Source organism: Fulmarus glacialis, unplaced genomic scaffold (assembly GCF_000690835.1).
Source record: "Fulmarus glacialis isolate BGI_N327 unplaced genomic scaffold, ASM69083v1 scaffold7691, whole genome shotgun sequence".
NCBI lineage: Eukaryota > Metazoa > Chordata > Aves > Procellariiformes > Procellariidae > Fulmarus > Fulmarus glacialis.
In genome coordinates this window covers 755-22583 of record NW_009190906.1, presented here as the reverse complement: position 1 = coordinate 22583, position 21829 = coordinate 755, and the positions used below count along the sequence as shown (strand labels likewise).

The 21829-nt window shown below is 38.0% G+C and overlaps 1 protein-coding gene across 1 annotated transcript in view; it reads right to left on the bottom strand.

Moving 5' to 3' along the window:
* The window catches only part of DDX10 (DEAD (Asp-Glu-Ala-Asp) box polypeptide 10), a gene marked incomplete at its 5' end in the record, with an annotated part of 50130 nt that extends 30598 nt beyond the window's left edge, over positions 1–19532 (bottom strand). The window contains 8 exon segments of the mRNA XM_009586484.1: positions 9098–9182; positions 10926–11088; positions 12332–12458; positions 14825–15014; positions 16661–16781; positions 17232–17390; positions 19105–19235; positions 19472–19532. Coding sequence (XP_009584779.1) covers positions 9098–9182; positions 10926–11088; positions 12332–12458; positions 14825–15014; positions 16661–16781; positions 17232–17390; positions 19105–19235; positions 19472–19532 — 1037 coding nt within the window.
* Positions 19533–21829: the final 2297 nt, after the last annotated feature.

Genomic DNA, 21829 nt, shown 5'->3' with positions numbered 1-21829 from the left:
AGGACTACTTCTTCTGCGAATGAGAAGACATTAGAAGTTGTCCCCATTCTTGCTGAATGCAACCTTCAAGTTGTCCATCATCACCAAAACCGAACACCTGTCCTAAAAGGTTAATTCACTCTGGTGATTTATTATTCACTAAGTATGCACCTCAACTGTGCTGGAGAAAAGTAAATTAAAAACCTCAAAGTAATCAAACTTTCTTGGACTGTGTAGTAATTGATTACTTATCTTGTCATCTCCTCAAACCAGAGCAGGGACTCATCTTTGCATTGCAATTTTAACTATGTCTTAGGAGACCAGATACAATTCATTCCAATTCTACGGAAAATTGCATCTTACTTGCAGAAAGTCTTTGGAAAAAAAAAATTCACATACTTCTAGTTCAAACCTGTCTTATTTTCTAGAGTCTATTGGCTTCAATACTTATCAAAAAGTCAAGTAACTTCTCTGCAACTCAATCTCGACTTACAAGCAAGGAAGCTGTGACAAATCATCATTAGCACTATAAAGCAAAGGGTAGGAATGACATATTTACACTGACTGCAGATGAGAAAAAGGATGCCTACAACCAAGGGCAAGCACCAAAGGCTGGACAAGAAGGAAATGGGATAAGTTATTTAGGACACTGTGGTACTGGCTAATTAGAAGTAGAAAAAAATGGTTTAAAATGTCAAGAGCACCAATTCCCCAGCAAAGAAACACAAAGAGATGCCAAATCGTTTCACTTCATACCAAAAAATAAATAAAATAAAACACTAAAATCAAGAGGATGGTTTACTCACCATGACAGAATCTATCTTAAACTTCTGCTAAAAATTATCCTGAGCTGACAGCTGCTATCAAGCATGAAGGAACTAATAGCATGGCAACAATTCAGTGAGGACTGAATGAGAAAAAAATGCTTTTCATGCAGGCCAAACAGACACTCAATTTTCACTAATCTTAACCTATCTTAACCTACCCTTGATCAGATCCAGCCAAAGGCTGCATATACCCCTAGCCAACAATATTAAAGCAAACAATACTACCATTATCACAAAGGCAATAGATAAAAATGTACCATGGTTATTAATCAATTCCACTTTGCCATGCAGCTAGAGTTGAGCTTGTTCCAACTACATTTAGAGTAATTTTACATCCTTGCCATGACCATCATAACATAATAGTTCAGTTAAATGCACCATATTTTAACTGTCAGTGACATACGAGTCATTCTGGCGACACCAGAATAGAATGGGAACCATCTGATTGATGGTCATCAGGCACCAGTGTTCTGCTGTAGGGCAGACATCCAGTAGGAAAAGAAATTATGGGAAAGCAATGGAAAGAGAACTGTAAAGAAAGCCTGCATGGATATGCAGACCTTGCAGGAAATGTTATACAGGTTGTCTTGAACAGATGTATTGCAACATGTTTCCCTAACATTTGTATTGCAGAAGATAGAAGCTGATGCCAAATTTCAAGAGAGTTAAAGGCAGTATTCCTGCTTTGTTTGGCAAGAAAAAAAAAATGTATTTTTAAAACTGGCAAAGGAGAAAATGGAGATAAGGTAATCATAAAATTTGAGGGAGGAGGGTTGCAGATTACAGATACTTGCACTACAGTTTCCTGAACTGGAATAATTCCCATTACAGAAAACTCAATATAAAGGAGGTGATAACGTTTTTGAAGATATTTACCACACACGAACATGCAAGGAACCGTAAGTATACAATTTTTATGCTTTGGAGGTCACAAATCTACCACCTCTATACTTTAAAAAAAAAAAAAGTTTTGTGGGGTTTTTTAATCTCTAACTTAAATGGGACTTTACCAAGTTGACTTGATTAAATATCTAATTTTAGCCTAACTAGGTCAGGATGGATAGTATCAACACATGCTATCATCTCATCTGTCAAAAGACATAGAAGTAAGGTATCACTGCAAAACTTGTGAGCTTAAATCAAAGCCATTCCTAAAAAGGCTCGCATTCCAAGCCAACAAGCCACCTTTGGAAACATCAGTATTGCAGAAACTCTCCACAGTAGATCCCTTCAGGGAAAGGAAATCGCGCATCAAGGAAGCCAAATCAATTTCTCAACTGTCTCTTTTGCACCCAGGTCAAATTTGCTAGAGACTTACCAGAAGTAAGCAAAAGACTGCTTTCCTTAAAACATGAAAGTCAGTAAGTTAAGCATGTGGTCAAAACCAAGCCCACTAAATTTGCCTGGTTTGGCATGCACATTATGATACACTCCAAATACGTATTTTCACTCTTCTTCCACTGGACCCTTTGTTCATCAGACATAGTTGTCAAACTATTAATACAAAACTATTTAGTAGTTACTTCCACTGTGAAGCCAAATTATTCAGCATGTGCCGTGATAATTTATTCACTGCCCATCATTCACACCGTTCTCAGAACAAATATTCTGGAACACTTGATTTTTGCAACAATAATGTTCTTTAAACCTTTGCATACAATTTTAGTTTCCATAAAGAATCCAGAACAAGACAATTCCACCACGTGGAATAACTGACAAGCAACATTCAAAAAGCAGCACAGATCCCTGCTTCTAGAGCAAAGATTTACCCCTGTAAAGACTGAAAGAATACGCCAGTGAAATTATACAGGTATTTGTTAGTGTACGCACTATTGAAATTGAGCCTTGAGGATGAGAAAAAAAAAACTGGCATAGTACAGTTCTTCATCTGTTGTAAGAAGTACTTGAAAAGAGAGAATCACCATCTGAGTATGCAAACATACATCTAGTTTTTAGAAGCTAGGTTACAGTGACTTCCCAATCTATAGGTTAGCTAAAAACCTAACAATCATGCTTAACATAATACAGACTAGAAAAAAGTTAGTGAGTCAAGTTCTATTATTTCTAGCATGTAATTTATGTTTTATTTTTAAATTATTTTCAACTCCTTGATAAAATAACTACAGTAGTGAAAGAAAAAAGCATTGTATTAATGCAGACATTTGCCTGTGTTGCACTCTTATGTAAAGGAACAACATAAAACACCTATAAAAATATATCCAAAAAATATCAAAATGGACAGTTTTATTCTGAGAAGACCTATTTCAATCTGATATGCATATGAATAAATCTGTTCACCCACACACTATCCTTCAACAAAGAGAAACTAATATCCATATCTACCCCTAAGGCCTTCTACAGAAATACAATAATTCATAGTTTTGTTTTAAAATTCAACCATTAAATCTGATTATATAAAATGCCATTTTTAAACATATTTCTTAAACAAAGTAACAGCTTTAGGCCTCTCATATCGGGCTCAATTCAGGCAAAACTTTGTTTGCAATTATACTGCCTTCTGGGCCTTCTCACACAATGAGGACTGGTGAACTTTAAGCTTCAAAACTAGAAAACGTTATTTCTCCAAGCCCAGGAGCAAGAAGAGTTTTATCTACCGTTTACCATACTGCTGGGTTTCTTCCCTAATGTGGTAATTTGTTATTCTATTTTTTAAGCGACAAATGAGCACAGGAAAAAAATGCATGAATATCAGAATTTCTATCCCATCTACATGATCAATGGTCTCTTTTTGTAATAGATCTTTTTCTTTAAAACAACAAATCTTTGACAAGAGATCTGCGTGCACTGCTAACTGAAACTGGGCTGTATCATCTACAGCAAGTCCTACTAAAGCAGCCCAACAAAAATTACAATAGACCAGAAAGTGTGCTTGCTATTCACAACTGAGCAAACGCTGCAGACAGCCTGTGTTCACTGCTGGTTCCTTGATTCAGCCAGGGAGAAGAGCTCTTTCCCATGGGTTATGAACAGCCCAACATCCCACGGAGCATTTAAAATAAACAACAGAAAGTGAGCTGGCTTCATTTTTTGATTTTGCTTTAGCTCACTTCTAATGCTTTGTTCACTCCTATTTCTCCATTGCATAGACCTTAGTTCAGTATCCTAAAAAAAAAAAAAAAAATCAGTAAATATTGCTACAAAGTTAGAGATTGCTTCAGGGTTTGTTTATTTTGGGGGTTGTTTTGGTTTTTTTTCCTCCGATCACTTAATATCCTTTTCCTTCTCCTGTCTGGACAGTAGCCCATTCATATCCACTGCAAAGTTCTGAAAACCATGCAACTGGGTTTTATTCATACCACAAAACCATAATCCCCTTCATTCGGTCGTACTGGCTAGGTGTCCTTGTTTGCCAGACAGACTTAGTCACGAGAAACAATGGACAAGAACAGGCAGTGGGTCACCAACGTTATCATGCTCGTCTCAGAATAAATTCAATGAATTCAAAAGGCCTTGGGAGGTTGTTGGGTCCTCCAGCCTAGACTATAAGCAATCCATTTTCCACAGCAGCTGTGTCCTCCCTACTGCATTAAAATACATGTTCTTGCTTATTTGTTACAGCTTACAGGATAGCGTCATGTCAGCAGGTAATAACCTTAGCCACTTAATATTTCAGTGTATTGGAACATTCATACTATGCTATTATGAAGAGAATTCTAATGGGTAACACAGTGCCAGTCAGTACGACTGCGGCATCGCAGGCCACTGTCAGGAATGTAGCTAGGGTAGAGTGTTTAATTTTAGAGAATTTAATAATGTGAATTGCAAGTTAAATATGTGGTGTCAACAATTTCTTGTAACCTCCACTAGCAGCTATTTTTACTTAACTTGAGTTAGGATAATGACTTGACTGCAGCATAATATGAGATGGTCCAAATACTGCATTTATTTTTAAAGAAACATCAGTAAAAGTGCTTCAATGGGTCTTAAATAAAAAAAAATTTTAAAAAAAAAAAAAAATCAAACAAGGAGCTGCCACCTTGACCATACTGTTTATTCAGGACCCAAGACATGTATCCCTGGGATATATTTCCCAAGGTGGGGGGGAGGGGAAATCAAGCTTCCAATATTGAAAAATAGTTCCATTAAGTCACTTACATTTTTAAATGCTTTAGTGCCACTTGCAAGGATTACTTTAAAGGCTCATTAGTCTCACTTTCACACACATAATGTGGAATTACTTAAGGAGAGCCCCAATGAGCAGGCTTCAAAGCATTTTACTTCATCACAGAATAAGATCATTATATGACCTGCCCCTTTCACCATTCCAAAATTTGATGTGCATGTGTTCTTCAGTATTCACAAGGCATCAAAAAGACTATAGATCTTTTAAGTCTTTATTCGTACTTCTTGGCTGTAATCATCATACCAGCCAGTACAAAGATAGTAGGCAATAGAGTATCCTGCTTTGGGAAGATGACTTTTGTTACTTCATTTGTTTTCAGAATATAATTTACTAAAAGGAAAAAAGCATATGTAGAGCTAGACAGAATATGCATGCTTGTATGAACACTAAGTTTAACGACAACAACAAAATTACAGTGACTTTCCTAAGTCAGTTTAAGCACCTAAGAAACCTAACCAACAAGCGTGGATTAAATACCGTCAGAAGTCTGAGCCTGAGTCAGACCTAAAGCCTATATAAAGTCCGGAAATACCACAGATAAAAACCGCAGGGCAAAAAGATGTATTCTGTTTAACATTCCACTGTCAGTGTCTTTAAAATTCTGTTTAACATTCCACTGTCAGTGTCTTTAAAAAAAGATTCCTGACAGAAAAATCACTAAACCCAAGTAACAGTTTTTAATAGTCTCCTCTGAAGCAAAAAAAAAAAAAACAACACACAAAAAACCACCAAAAAACACCACAAAAATAGAGTGGAGGGAGGAATGTAATGCTAGGAAAGAAAGAAATTAATTACTGAGACATGCCAGGATACAGGGACATCCAAAATACAAGATATTTACGTATGAATAGGAAGACAAAATAGACTTTTCAGTGTCTTTTCTACTCATCAATGCAATCATGACTGAAAGAAAAACATCCCTATATATGTTTCTTTCATGCCATACAACTTACAAATTATGTTTGGAAAAACAGCTGGGGAAAAAAGTGAGTATCAGTGTGCTTCAGAAATTATTATCTTCTGCTGTCCCCTAGTGGCACTGCAACTTGTTTCACAAAATTGATCAAAGAATATTTTCCATTGTAGGCTTCATAGGCTACAGAACAGAAGGCATCAATAGAAATTAAAAGCCAGAAGAAATCAGTTTTGCAGACAATCGCTACAAGTAGCTCTTATTTACTTAGAATTTTTGAAACTAAAACCCACAGGAAAAAACTGTGATCTAGTATTTTAAATTACAGACTTTGCTAAGAGATTGTGAGACAAAAATATAGCCAAAAATATTTATGGGCATGGCCATGATATTGTCAGTATTTTAGAAATTCTGTTACTGAACTAATTAAGACTTTAAATAAATACTTTAAAATGCAGTTGGAAGAAATAGCTTACCTTTCAAGTTTTAAAAAAAAAAAAAAAAAAAAAAAAATCAAGGTATGCCAATTCTACTACGAAGTAAAAGCATTACTGGACAACACCCAGATTTTCTTGATCTTACTTTACCATAAATCAAAAATGCAGGAGTTGCAATTTATGTTCTTCAGTAAGATGAAATGCAAGTGAAATGCTGCTTAGGGAACACGGTGGTCTTATCCACGTAAAAATCAATCACTATCTTTCATCTTAGACAAGCTTTTGCAAAACTGTAAAACAGATGTGGGAACACATCTATGATTGTTAGTCAAAGGTTTTTCAGCCCCATCCCCAAAATAATTTCTCTCTTGACTTTCATATTTAGTTTTGTATCACAAAATAATGATTTCAAAAGTAAACAGTGTTTGGCATCCCCGTTTTAATTACAGTTTAACAGTCTCTTAATTAGCTGAGATATTTAATTTAGCCTTCATTCCATGCAATTATACACTCTCGTAACCCATGAAAATTTCTAATTATCTCTAACCTCATTAATGAGGACTACTAAACTGCAGTTCATTTTTATCAAGTTTCTAGAAGAAACACGAGCTTCTCATACTAACTGTAGCTATTGAAAACAAGTGAAGTTTCCTACTCAACACTTAAGAGTTCACCAAGAAGTACGTTCTCAATTATCCACATTAAAACTGCAATAGTATATTTACTTAGTGCATAGTATTTACTTAAAAGTATTAGACTTCTCCCTTGTTTTATTTTCAAAGATTTATTTCATGCTGTTAAGTTCACTAAACAAATCACTTTCCAGGACCGCTTTACTTTAAGGACAGAGAGAGCCTCTATCTTTCTCCAAAGTGAAAGCCCAGCGTAGGCAGAACCTTCCTTGATCTTTGTAACAGATTAAGAGACAGATAATAGTCATAAAGCTTTTCCTGCAGAAGGAATGTGTTTGCAGCATCAGTCACCACCCTGCCAGCTCAAACAACTTGCTCAGACGTACTCCCAATCTCAGCAAGGTCTGGCTACTGAAAAATTCACGTAAAGGGAAATGCACATGACAGCCCGGTGAAGCAAGGGGCAGGCATCAGGCACACCCCATGGCCTGCGGGACAGACTCGCTGCCCCAATTTTCTGCCTAAATCTGTCCCTCAAGCAATCACAGAAGGTTCTATTTAAGAGGCCGCTGAAGACAGACCCTTAAGGTTGCAAGACTAACGTCCTCATCAGAGTGACATTTTATTAAAAGCTTTGTGGAAAAGGGGGGTTATTTATCTTTATGTAGCTGCTTCCCCTCTCTAAACCTACTTACAATCACTCTTCTCGGCACCTAATGAGAATTGGGACAAGGCTGAGGATTATAACTCCAGGGAGGTGACACAGCTCGGGAAGAGCTCAACAAGCCTCCCAGAAACTGCCAATTAAACAGTGCCAAATACATTGTTTTCCCTTCCACGATGACAGTATGACATAAAGACAAAATTACAAGCCTTCTGTGGAAGCCACACAGGATTAGCAAAAAAGGAAAGAAAAAAAAAAAAACAACACAACACAACACCCCCACAAGAATTCAAAGCCTATATGCTTTTCTTTCAATTGGGATGCATGAGATTACATCTAGATTTGAATTTAGCCAAATAGCTACATGTTTATCTAATTATATATAATATTCACTGGTTTTGTTCATAGACAGTTTCTTTCTAAAAGCATTTAAAAATTTATTATTCCCTTCTACTGTAACAGGTGGATAGGAAAAGGGAGAACACAGGACAAAATGGGGCAGAATTACCAATTATAATTGCTAATTACAGAGTTACCAATTACAACGAAAACACAGCTAGAACTTCCACATTCTGAAAGAGGGTTGGAAGTACACACTCCTATCACAGTCACCAAAATTTAATGCCACCTGATCCAGAAAGACAGATTTCAAAGTCCTACAGCGCAGAGTGCTGAAGTCCTATTCTAAGAAACTGTTCTGTCATCAGGTTTGACTGCTGCCTATATTGCAACAATGATAAAACCCTACTACAAACAAATTAAATTATGTGCAAGATATAATGTCAGGTCTTGCATTTCATCCTTCAGACAATTGCATAAAGTTTTTCATCTACTGAATTACACACAATAACAACTCCTATTTCTCTTAAAAATCTACTTCAGAGATCAAGGACAAGGTTTGCAATTGTGTATCTGGGTAACTCCCTTCCATCATAAAGGCTCAGCCACAAATATTTTAACTAAAGCTATCCCTAAGAATGTAATTCTACAAAAGACTTAGAAAATTAAAAATTTAACCTGTAATTAACATTATTTGGTTCCTTCCTCCCCAAATTAAAATGAGGAAGAAATATTTCCATTCTTTTGAAGAGTCTTCAATGACACAGAGAAATTGGATTCACAGTCTAAAGCCTTATTTATCTATAAATGGTGGTGGCAAAACAAGCTTTTCCACCCACAAACATGCACCACTCAGCCTTTGAGGTAATCCTGCCAAGGGCAAAAGAAGATTTTTTGCTTCCTCACTATTAGTCTTCCCTGATCAGATTTAACAACTGGGCATATTTTTCCTGTCTCCTGTAAGGAGTCTCTGAAGCTCACTAAGAAATTATTAAGTCAAACCATTACTCTTAAGTAATCAAAAGGGTCTTTTGGTGATAACAGCCCTTCTTCCTTTCCGATTTATATCTTGATTTTTTTCAAGTGAGTCTTTAGCCAATTATCTGTCCCTATAGCGATCTAGTTTTAAACATTAAAATCTTAATAAAAAGTTAAAACAAACCTGGCTGTTCTTCCCACTCTGTGGATGTATGTGTTTGCATCTTCTGGACAATCAAACTGAATGACCCAGTTCACTGCTGGAAAATCTGTGTAAAGAAAAAAATGTCAAAATGTAAGCCCACTGTACTCAAAATCCTCCTATTCAAGAGCAACGTATTATTTTGGAGCATTAATTCTTGTAAGAACCATCATTTAGACCAATTTACAGACATTGGGTGCAACCTCTGAAATAACAATAAAATTAATTGCATGTATTAGCATATCATAAACAATCACCCTCTTCATCAAAGAAAGCTAAAATTAATGGTGTCTTCATTTCCTAAATTATGACAGTACACTGAATGGAACATAATTTCACACTTGACAAGAACAGACATGCTTTGTGTCACACAGATGATAAAACACCACTTCATTTAATAATTAAATAACAGTATCTGACCCACTTTTCACCTACAGTATCAATATCCTACACCACCGGGGTTTGAAGTTAGCTGTGGCGAGACAGCACTACTTCAGCTATCTGCATACAGAAGTATCATTGTCCCTCTCAAAGACAGGAGGGAATCACCAAGCCTGAGGAAGAAGTCAACATTGAATGTGAATGATATTATTAATAAACATTTTGTAACTGCTGCACTTCATCCGGCAGCAGCATGCTTTGCATCTGAGTAAGTTTGTGTTACTTCCTGACCAAGTCTGTAGCTGCACTGTATTCCACAATTATACCTACACTCTAAACCCACACCATACCCACATTAGATGCTCGCTAGTGAGATTTCAGCAGTGTAGGAGGTACGATAAACAGTTTTCATTTCTGCCTTCAGTTTTTAGAGCACCTTCCTTCCTTTTGTAGCATACTGATAAAACCTTACATTTTGCACAACGGAGTTTGCTATCTGAAAGAATCACAGAATCATAGAATAGTTTGCGTTGGAAGGGACCTTCAAAGGTCATCTAGTCCAACCCCCCTGCCATGGGCAGAGACATCTTCAACTAGATCAGGTTGCTCAGAGCCCCATCCAACCTGACCTTGAATGTTTCCAGGGATACGAGTAGACTCCTGAAAACAGTTTTGCGTCACACCTAAATGCCTCCAAGTACTAAAAAAAAAAAAAAATTAAAAAGTCCAAAGTATCCACTGAAAACAAAGTAAATCATAATTCAGCAGGTAATGACGAGAGGAAAGAAACTCAAGCCAAAACAGATTCTATAAATATTCTTGCTTCTTCCCCTCATCTATTTTTCTGCCTCCTTAAGAATACTGTCCTATAATGCCATTCATAGTTCAGACATTAAAATTTCTTCAGGTTTTCATTTCCACTTCCTGGTAGGTTAGTAATTTTTCATATTCTGGAATAACCCACAAAATACAGGCACATCAGAAATACTTAAAACTGCTGAAATCTTGCCTTAAGGCATGTAGTAAGCAAATACATCACTATTTCCATTTTCCCTCGTTCCAGATATTTGTCACAGAACATGGCTGGAAAAACTGGACTGTCTACAGACTTTAATGAATAAATAAATATATAAAAGACAGCTTCCACCAACTACCTCAGTAACAAATGTCATTACAAAACTAGTGACAACATAGGTCTTTCTGGGACAAAAAGAAAAAATAAGCACAAATGAAGTAGGCCTTTTCAGTAAAGAAATGGCAGAACTCTAAGAAGCATCTCTCTTCTAAGAGACCTTAATAAGCTCTTAAGCAAACTACAGTTTCATTTCTTACAAATCAGGTTGGTCTTCAGAGCATACTATCACTGATAAAGTCTCAACAGGATTAGATCATCACTTTGTGAATAACTATTGCTTCTGTGGGTACATACCCAGGCCACGAGCTGCAATATCTGTAGCAAAAAGTACTGCTGCCTTTTTCCGAACAAAACAAGTGTAGACTTCCATTCTCTTCATCTGATGCTGTTTGCCATGGAGTGCCAGTACAGGAAGACCAGGCTGAAGCTTACAGAACACTCTGAACAGATACTGGACCTACCCAACAAATCAGGGGGAAAAAAAAAAATTACCATGCAATAGTAAACTTGTTAAGATCATATCCAGTATACAGCAACTGACTTAGCACATCAAATAAAATACACTTTTCTCCACATCAGAGACAAGAGATGCTATTTCAAGACTTTGTCACACGCCCAGGTACTAAAAGAGGAAATGAACTGTGGCACAAGATTGGCATGCCTCTTGATGGCATTTCCTAAAAGGAACCAGAGTAGGTAACAGCAAGAACAACTTGGGACATGACTAATTAGGTTGTATGCAAGGGACCGAAGTACCAAAAGTCCACCAGAAGCACTTCTTTTAGACAATACTGGAGGGGTGTAGTGTCTGATGCTTGCACTCAAAGCAGTCTACACAGTCTTGGTTTACTATTTCAAGCTTCAACAGCTTCTCTTATAAAAGCAGTCTGTTTACTCTTACATACACTACCATGATGCAGCATTATTTTATACCAGGCAGCTATCTAATATTCTTTTAAGCAAATAGTTACAGAAACTGTGTATATTGCAGTACAGCTGCAGCTCAGAGAATTTATGTACAACTAAGCCTACCACCTCACTATACTCACCAGCCAACTGCAGAACAAAAACATTGTAACCTCTTACACAAGTGGAAGAACTGCAATGAATATTTACTACAGCATTGTACGTTGTAAAATATTCGATACATGCAGTAGTTATAGGAATAAATACCTGTGCCATACAAACACATACAAATAACTTCAACAGAATAGTCCCAGGACATTTATACAAGTAGATATTTGAAGGATTACCTCCTATATAACCGTAAGAAAAACATTTCCCTGCACTATTTCACAATTACAATCTCTTATATAGGCAGATTTAAAAGCTTGTAAAGAAAGTAGGTACAACTATTAAAATACTCTATAACCCAACTATGAAATGGGTCATGAGACAAAACTGAAAGAGCTGGCCCTTAGTCACATAACTTTTAGAATTCATTTTTAACAGCAGACCACAAAAATGGCTGAGTACACTGAGATCTCCAGTGTACTCCAGGACCTTCCTGCATCGAGCCTGGGTCACTGAGCTTCCCAGCAGCCAAGCCTACATGACATGCCTACAGGAGTAGGTGATGGTTGGTTCCTCCCCCAGTTTCCTGTTGCAAACTAGTCCAGAATCTCACCTCTCTGGTGACTTGACATCTACAGGAACATCTTAACAGTACAGGGGAGGGGGGGAAATAGCTCTTTACATACCTCTTTACAGCTTGCAAAAAACACAATGCTCTTCTTTTTCAAGTGACTTCTCAGGAAAGAGTATAACATGTTTACTTTTTGCTGAAGCTCACAGACAACATAGTTCTGATCCAAAGTTGCCGGGGTACTAAAAAAAAAAAAAAAGCCCCAAAAGTACATTTAGATATCATTAGTTCCCACAACATTAGAATGAGAAAGAAAAGAAGGGAAGAGAGAGAATATACAGGCATACAGTATCTACAGAGCTGCCCGTCCTTTCTTTTAAGTTAAGAGTGTCTGACAAATACCCAGAAAAAGAAGGGGGGAAAAAAAAAAAGAAAAAAAAAAAAGTCAGGCTGGAAAGTTCTCCCACTCTGAGGAATAACTCTTAGCAGCTCCACTAGAAAGCTGTTCTTGGAAGATTAATCTATTTCCTTACTAAAAGCCAGTGGGGAGGAGGGGACAACTTTTGACATTACTTCTAAATTCATTTACTACTAGCAAGCCAAACTCTTTCCATGTCTAAGCAGAGACATTCAAATTGCCTTGACTTAAAATGCAATTTTGTCTATTAGTCCTATTACAGCATCATTTGTGGTTAAGGCAATGTCAAAGCACAGTCTAATCACACACAAAAAATGAGCATTGATGTACTTCTACTGATTACACCCTGACGTGCAAAGTGACTTTGCAAAGCTCTGAATTGTCACCTTAACTCACCTCTCCGTTCTTTACAAAACAAACTAAACTAAAAACAAACAAACAAAAAAATTCTTTGGCATATTTGTCCTTGAAATACATCTAAATGCTCATCTCTCACAGTTCCTCTGCTTCACCCTAAACAGACCAAGGGTATTCAAAATTATTTTATTAAAGGTGCCACTTGGGAGGATGAAATTATAAGACAGTGCTCCAGGTTTTTTTCTGCTAGTCAATTTGAATTACGCCACAGCACCTTTTGCTTTGTAATTCTTTCAGAGGAAATTGTTTTCATAAGGCAATAACCTATTGTATACTAAGACAGTAAATTCTAAAACAAATAATAATTTCCTTTTTTTGTTTCAGTTTCTTATCTAATTGCACTCTCCCAAATATTTTTAAAAAATTATATGTAATTTAAAATAGACTTCACAAAAAATGCAAGATCTGTGAAACAGATGTACAGTCAGTCCTCAAAATGAAGACTACATAATAGGCTTATACATCCTCTCCTGCTAAGAGGATATTAACCACACAATTTTCTCTGGCAATCATGCTTATTTAAGATGACTTTGGTAGTACTACTGATTATAAAAAAAGGTATTTGCAGTACAATACAGAGGATAATCAAATCAAATAGTTAAAACTGCCTCAGGATTCAACCTGGTTCTGCTGTTCATTTTGCTGATGATTTCTTGCTTGCTCTTGGGAAAGCCATTTTTATCACTGTGCTTCACCTTTCTCCTGCATCTTACATATGGAAATATATGCATACTTCATAGAAAAGCAGGAAAAAATCATACATGCTCATAAGCAATTTGACACTTAGACAATAGAACCCACAGAAATACAAAATATTAGGTAACATTCTTCACTTAGATTTCAAAAGGAAAAAAAGTGCCAAAAAAAACACATACTTTTTTTTTCATTTAGTGACACATTAAATTTTTTGAGCTTGGCAGACCACATACTTCACTCCTCACAAGGCCTTCCCATTCTGATCCACACTGTATGGCATGACAAATTTATTTCATATGCACAGTAAACCCAGCACGTCAGGAAGCCGCAAGACTTAATGCACATGGAGTAATTGGTGAAACACTGGCACAGGTTGCCCAGAGAGGTGGTAGACGCCCCATCCCTGGAAACATTCAAGGTCAGGTTGGACGGGGCTCTGAGCAACCTGATCTAGTTGAAGATGTCCCTGCTCATGGCAGGGGGGTTGGACTAGAAGACCTTTAAAGGTCCCTTCCAACCCAAACTATTCTATGATTCTAATGCTACATGCTTCCCTTTGGGCACCTAATACACAAACAAGACTATCATTCTGCACTTTCCCAATAGAGCAGCATTTCCTTTGAAAGCCAGATTTATCAACAGCACAAAAAAGCACTGTATTTGTGCAACACATCTGGTGGTTCTGCACAGTAAGTGTGCACACACAGGAGGTAAGGAAGCCAAACAACAAAAAAGTAGCAATTCAGAAGCGAGTGCTACAGCCAGGACGCTACTCCATCCAGGCTATAATACACTCTGGGGCTTGCTCCTGAGGAAGAAAATTTCCAGTCTGTGAAACTGCCTGAGGAGCCACAAGGGAAGCACAGGTTCGGCCTCCCTGTAATGAATCAGTCAGAACCAGTACCCTCTTATCTGGAAATTCCTTGCTTTCAGGAAGGCACACAACAGGATCAGACACTGCAAGAAGGAGGACACATGAAGTAACTTCTGATTCAGGGAACCGACAGTCAGAGAAGCAAGTAGGATCACCATCTGTTTAATCCCCCCAGGAAAAAAAAAAAAATTATCCCAACATACCTGAATTTGGCTTTCTCATGAACCCAAACATATTCTGGATCTTTCAGACTCAGCCGTGCAAGATCCTTCACTGATTTTGTTTGTGTTGCAGAAAAAAGCAAGGTCTGGCGTTTCTTAGGTAGATTTTCTATGATTGCATTCATTGTATCAGCAAACCCCATGTCTAGAATTCTATCAGCTTCATCAAGAACTGAATTGAGACATAGATTTGAGAAAATCTGGTTTTAGCTTTATTCATATTAAGAAAAAAATCATACATCAAATCCATATAGTACAAAAATCCATGCCTACTTAAACTGCAGAGATTAGCTTAATTACTGTATATGACAGGATTCTCTTTAGATATATTCCATAAAATGTTTTTTTAAAAAGTGCAGTAGAAGTCATAGGATTTGCAATGATCTATACACTACAGCCCTCAGTTTCACATGCTGAAGCATAAAAGATAGCATTTCAAGTAAACAGTTCAGCAATTTGCAGACAGACGGCAAATTAAAAACTCCCTGTCCTATTACTGAAACAAAAGCATGGAATACAAAACAGTGCTGTACTATTCATGACAGAGCAAAACAGACTCTCCTGTACCCAAGCTGAATTTAGCATTGAAACACAGGGAATAAGCAGAGTAGCACAGAGGCAAAGCTTTAAGAAAAGGGCCTACGTTTAATGCAGTTCTTGTCTAACTGCCATGAACTGTAGTAAGTGTAGCAAGCATAATTTCACATTTTATCAGCTTCATTAGCTTCTTAACTGCTTCTAAGTTCCTCAAGCTATGCTAAAGATTATGCAGTTCTTAGTGGCAGGCAAACCTTTTCATACACTGAAATTTTTATTCAGCTTGGAAGGAAGAAAAGAATGTTAACAATGCTAACAAAACAATGAAAGGAGCAGCAATCTGTCTTAAAATTCAAAGAAAAGTGTTTTCTAGAACAGGCCCAAAATACACACACTGCAATGGAGATTCCATATAGTTAATTATCATGTCAAGAAAAACATGAGAGCCATAGCCAGAAAGGAAAGGCCAGTGTTAGCCAAGACAGATCTAAGGATTATATGGGACATTACATTTGGTTTTGGGTTCCTTACTGTCCTGGTTTCGGCTGGGATAGAGTTAAATTTCTTCCTAGTGCTGTGTTTTGGATTTAGTATGAGAAGAATGTTGATAACACACTGATGTTTTCAGTTGTTTCTAAGTACCCTCCTAGTCAAGGACAGCTCCCATGCTCTACCAACTGAGCTAGGTGCACAAGATGGGAGGGAACATAATCAGGACAGCCAGCCCAGCTGGCCAACGGGGTATTCCATACCATGTGATGTCATGCTCAGCGTATGAATGGTAGGCGTGTTCCAGGAAGTACCGATCGCTACTTGGTTATCGGTCAGTGCAGGTGGTGAGCAATTGTATTGTGCATCACTCATTTTGTATATTCTATCATTACCATTATTTTTTTCCCTTTTCTGTTCTATTAAGCTGTCTTTATCTCAACCCACGAGTTTTTCTCACTCTTAACCCTTCCGATTCTCTGGGGCAGGGGACGAGTGCGTGAGCGGCTGCATGGTATTTGGCTGCCTGCCAGGTTAAACCATGCCACTTACTAACTCACCTACTTGTTCTTATCATTCTAAGGAAGGCATGCTCAGCAACTGTTTGAGAGAAAGTACACACAAGAAAGGGGTTTTCTTGTTTTCTATTTTAATTTGCACATGTGTGAACTTAAATGCCATTTCATCTACACACCATGACTAGGATAAACTTTTTACCCAAGGAAGTGCTCCACACAATTATGAACTGTTACAAAATATTTCTGAGTACTTTCAAGTACTTAAAAAACTTACTCAACATTTGCAGATCAGATGCATAGAAATACGAAGTTTCATCCATGTGCTGTAGAAGCCGTCCTGGAGTGCAAATTAGCATATTTATGTGGTGGATTCTTTCAGACTCTTCTTTCAGATCCTGAAAAGGAGTTAAACCAGCTTAGCTCTAGTTGTTCACACTAGAAGTCCAGTACCAGAGATGACCAGGCCAGCTTAACATATTGATAGTTTTTAGAAAGAATAGTCAAGGATCAGCCTTTCCTCCTTCTACAAAGATACCACAATTTCTTCAGCATGCTCATATTGGTGGCTTGAGCAAAAAGTATTTCAGAATAATCTAAATTAACAGGATAGTCCTGGAAGGCCTGTCCGGAAGGTCCATCCAGTCATGTAACCTGGAAAGACTGTAAATATGCAAAAGCTTCAAAAGACACAGAGTACACAGACAAGAATACGAGTGGGTCATTGATAGGTTCCCATTAACTACTCTCTTCCCTCACTTTTCATTTCCAGGGCTTCCTTCCTAAACTAGCACTTAATATAGCATTTATTTATGCTTCCATACAGCAAACTCGAAGAGAGGACGCACCTTTCCTCCAATGACAAGGCCAGCTGAGAACTCATGATTCTTTCCCACTTTACGCAGAACCTTGAAGGTTTGATATGCCAGTTCCCGAGTAGGCGATATTATCAAAACTCCCAGTCCATCAGCCGAAGTCCACTGATGGCGATACAGGAGTTCCAAAGCCTGAAAAATATTACCATATTCTCATGATAAAAATCTCAAAAGGAAGAGATGTAACAACAACAAATTTGTAACAAAATGTATTCTAAAAAAAAAAGATAAAGCCACACTAATTAAAATAATGACTTGAAGAAACAGTATACATTTCACATAGTTTGATTATATATCAATTCTAACTGATGGTAATGATACTTGCTGTAGGAAAGTTCCCCAATATCAATCTATGACAGACAGTAATGGGTGGTAAATCATAAATATTTTACTGCACAATTAACCCTACTCTGCTAAATTCTGAAAATTAAGCCTTAATCATTTATACGAGAATAGAAACCAGATTAGAAAAACATGAGAAACCTCCCTGCTCATAAGGTTTTGTGGGAACCAGAAACAGAATGAGCAACTAGAGGAAAGTCAATTATTGCAGCTTTAATTCCAGTTACTTTAATTAATTTAATTAGCAGTACTATCCACACATGCTATATACAGAGCACTCCAAACAAAGTTGCCATAAACCTCAGACCAGGATTATTCCTCCTCTTATGAATTCACACTGCAGAAACACTGTCTTAGCTAATCCTAACAAAGATTTCACAGGTATGAATACCTGAAGCATTCTGAAATACTGAAGGCTGTTAAGCATCCTTGTACAATGAATTTTTTTTTTCACTTTTCATCTCTCCAGCTCCTCTCTTAACACTTTTCTCCCCTAAAACTGTTTTAAAACAAGGTTTGTAAAACAAAGTACTTCTACTCCTAGATGAACTAATTGAGCAATGCCACTTTTATTTCTCAAGGTCACGACTATCCTTTGAAGTCACCTACATTTTTTTATTCTTTACTAATAAAAAATAAATTTTAACAAAACCAGCATAAAGCATAAGTCTTCTCAACTAGAGAGGGTATTCAAAACACCTACTACTGTTCCCACAGTTACTGACAGAATAGGCTGCAAAGAAATTCATGCTCACAAAAATGCAAGTAATGTTTAAACCAAAAAACCCTCCATAATCAAAACAACATTTCTTTTACCCTTTATCTAATCATGTAACATGATGGGTTTTGCATCCACTTATATGTGCACTTTAAGCAAACATGTCAATTATACTTTCAACTTGAAGAAATGAAATGCAGAGCATGATGCTTTGAGTAAAGCAGTCAAACATGTATTATCCATGATAGGGGTTTCCATCCTGTTTTCCTGCTTGCACCTGGAAGTGATTTCTAAGGAGTCCACAAAAGACAAGGAAATGGAAGTCCACAATCACTAAGCTTAAGTTTGCTACATAAGGTCCAAATCCTACAATTTTAAAGGGGTGAAAACCACTCATCTAAAAGAAGTCCAAGGAACTGAAGAAATTTCACCATTCTGTTCCATACACTTAGTTTTCAAATTTTAAAAGAATTGGACAACTAGAATTGCACCAGGAAAACAGATTCCTGAGACAAAAACAAAGCACTTCCTAAATCACACAGCGTCTACTAATGTAAGGATCAAAATGGAATTTCTATGTGTCAGAATATTCCTAGGGCCAAAAATATACTTCTTTCAGAACCTCAAGCAGCTTTATTAAATTAGTATCTTGGTTTTCTTGGAACATTTAGATCAACTGAATTGTAACTTTTCTCCCAGAATCTCCCATTAACCTAAGCTGTTTGACATCCAATACTTCCCAGATAACTTGGTTTAAGTACAAATGGAAGGATGTAAATTACTTACTGGGACAATAAAAGCCAAGGTTTTGCCTGATCCAGTCTTTGCAGCTCCAAGAACATCTTTACCTTGTAAAGCCAAACCTATGGTTTGCCTCTGTATCTCCGTTACCACGCGATACTGAGCTTCCTGCAATCCTAGTATTTGCAGTGTAGGAAGAGAAGAGTGTGGGAGGGGAAGGGAAAAAAAAAAAAAAGAAAAAAAAAAATCTTTATTTTTGTCTTGCTCAGAGCTGTATTCCTCTGTTTAGAAAACACTGTACATGGCAATACTTGTCTAAAACTTAGTTTAAAGCAAAAAAATGTTCAGATGCAGGTAAATTATACATTCATTTTTATTTAAATTACTTTCCAAAAAAAACTTTTGTACTCACCTTTTAGGGTTTTTTTTGACAATGGAAAATCTGAAAATCTTTGAATTTCACTTGCATTTATCTGAAACAAAATAAGTTTAATCAGTGCTTACAATCTAAGCATAACAGAGAAATTAAATAGCATACTTTAAGTTGCTGTTAACATAAATATGTGGTAGTTTAGTATGACCTGGTCCAAGTTAGCTGGTCAGGCAATCTCTACTAGTTTGACCTAAGCCAAACCTCTCTTCTACCATAAACTGTTTAGTAAGTAATAAGATACACTTTAATCATGCAGGCTAATAGCGCAATTTAAAGCTCAGATCATCATGAAATCACAGAACAACTTCAGCTGAAAAGGACCTCAGGAGGCCTCTGGTCCAACCCCCTGCTCACAGCAGGTCAGCTCTGAGGTCAGACCGGGTTGCTCAGAGCCTCATCCAGTTGGGTCTTGAAATCATTGAAGGACAGAGACTGGACAGCCTCTCCGGGCAACCTGTGCCTCTGACTGACTGTCCTCAGGGGGAAAAACTGTTCCAGGCTGAGCTCCTCTTCCGTCAACTTACACCTGTTGTCTCACATCCTTCCACCCTGCACCATCTCCTCAGTGATCTCCCCAGGGGCACTGGGGGCTTCTGTAAGGTCCCCATCCCAACCCCAAAGCCATCTCTGCTCCAGACTGACAAGCCCATCTCCCCCAGCCTCTCCTTACAGGGCAAATGCTCCAGCCTCCACCATTTCAATGGCCCTCCACTGAACTGGATCCACTTTATTGATGTCTTTTTCTTATTAGGGGGTCCAAAGCTGGATGCAGTATTCTTCAGGAAAAAAAAAATTTTTAAATGTGATTTTTTAAAAATTTTTATAAGATACTGCAGTATGCAAGCAAGGTCTAAATTTTCTACAATGCAGCGTGCCACAAGCCCCAGACATAACTTGCAATTAAACCTCATGCTAAGCATTTCACATGCATACAGTATCTCCAAAAATCAGAACTTCTGCAGCCTTTTTCTCCAAAACTGTCCCAGTCAGACTAACTGCCAATAGAGATTATAACAAAATATCTATGGCAAAACAGATAACTAGCCAATTATTTCATATTTCTGCGTGGCTGCAACAAGCACTGCATTTATGATTCATGCATGCTAAGCATAAATTCATTTTCCTGGGAATATCCACAGAGGAGCAGTTTGGGTTTGGAAGCTACTGCAAATGGAGTAATGATAGTCATATCCCATAAAACGGAACTCAGAGCTCTTACCTCCCTTCTTTTTTAACCATTCTGGTTTAAGGAAAAAACATTACTACGCTGCAAATCACACAGCTGTTATCTTCCTGAAAAAAAGAAGCTCACCTGCACTTGTAACAATTTAACCCTTACAGCTCCCATCCATAAAGGCGGACTCCTTCATCTGCAAGGATCACATGCAAACACTGCTGGCAGCCTCCCTACAACCTTACTAGAGCTAAGTTGTCCATCTGTATTTTCAGATCCCTTGAAGCAATGAGGATGCTTCAAGAAATAGCTCCAGATAACAAACACACTTCTCCCCCACTCCATTTTCCATTTTGACTCTACAGTTCCAGTGTCAAGATTTTTTTGCATATACTTAGCATTAGGTTATGTGATTGAGGATTAATCACTGCGAACACAAAGACCCCACAAGAATCAGTGGACAACACTGGGGAAGGAGCCCCACCAACGTCATCACTGCACATCAAGTTAAGCACCCTGACTCAGCTGCTCCCTGGGACCGTCGGAGGAGAGGGGTCAGCCCATGGTCCTTGGGTGAACCCCCCCGAGGAGGCAGTGGGGCCACTCCCTCCCCAGGCTGGTGGGGATGAGCGCCTGCAGGGGTGTGGGGCTCACGGGGGCTGCAGGGGAAAAGCATTTGGAGATGTTGTACAACTTCTCGTAAGGTGTATTAAGGGGGTTGTAGGAATGTGCAAGACTTGTTATGGGACGTTTAGGGGAAGGATCAAAGGCAGGGAAAGGGAGGGAACAAGGTGGACTGGCGAGGAACCAGTATGAGAAAACAGAGGGAAAAGGGGATAAAAGGGGCGGGTCCTGGGTAACACCTGGCTGGTCAGTACGCTTGTCTGACCGGGGCCTGCACTCCATCACCACAGCCAGCCCTACAGTCTTACTAGATATTCTTATATAATGATGTAAATAATTATTTACTACTAATAATAATTACTCTTGCATCCTTTCTATCCATCTTCTTTGTGGGCACACTCTCTATTCTGAGCCCCCATAAGAGACCACCAGCAACCTTCAAGCCAGACTAGTGGGCAGCAGCATGAGAGCCAAGTGCCGGCAACTGGAGCAGGACCACGGACCCCAGTGGTGCGTGGGTGCTGGTGCCAGCACCTGGG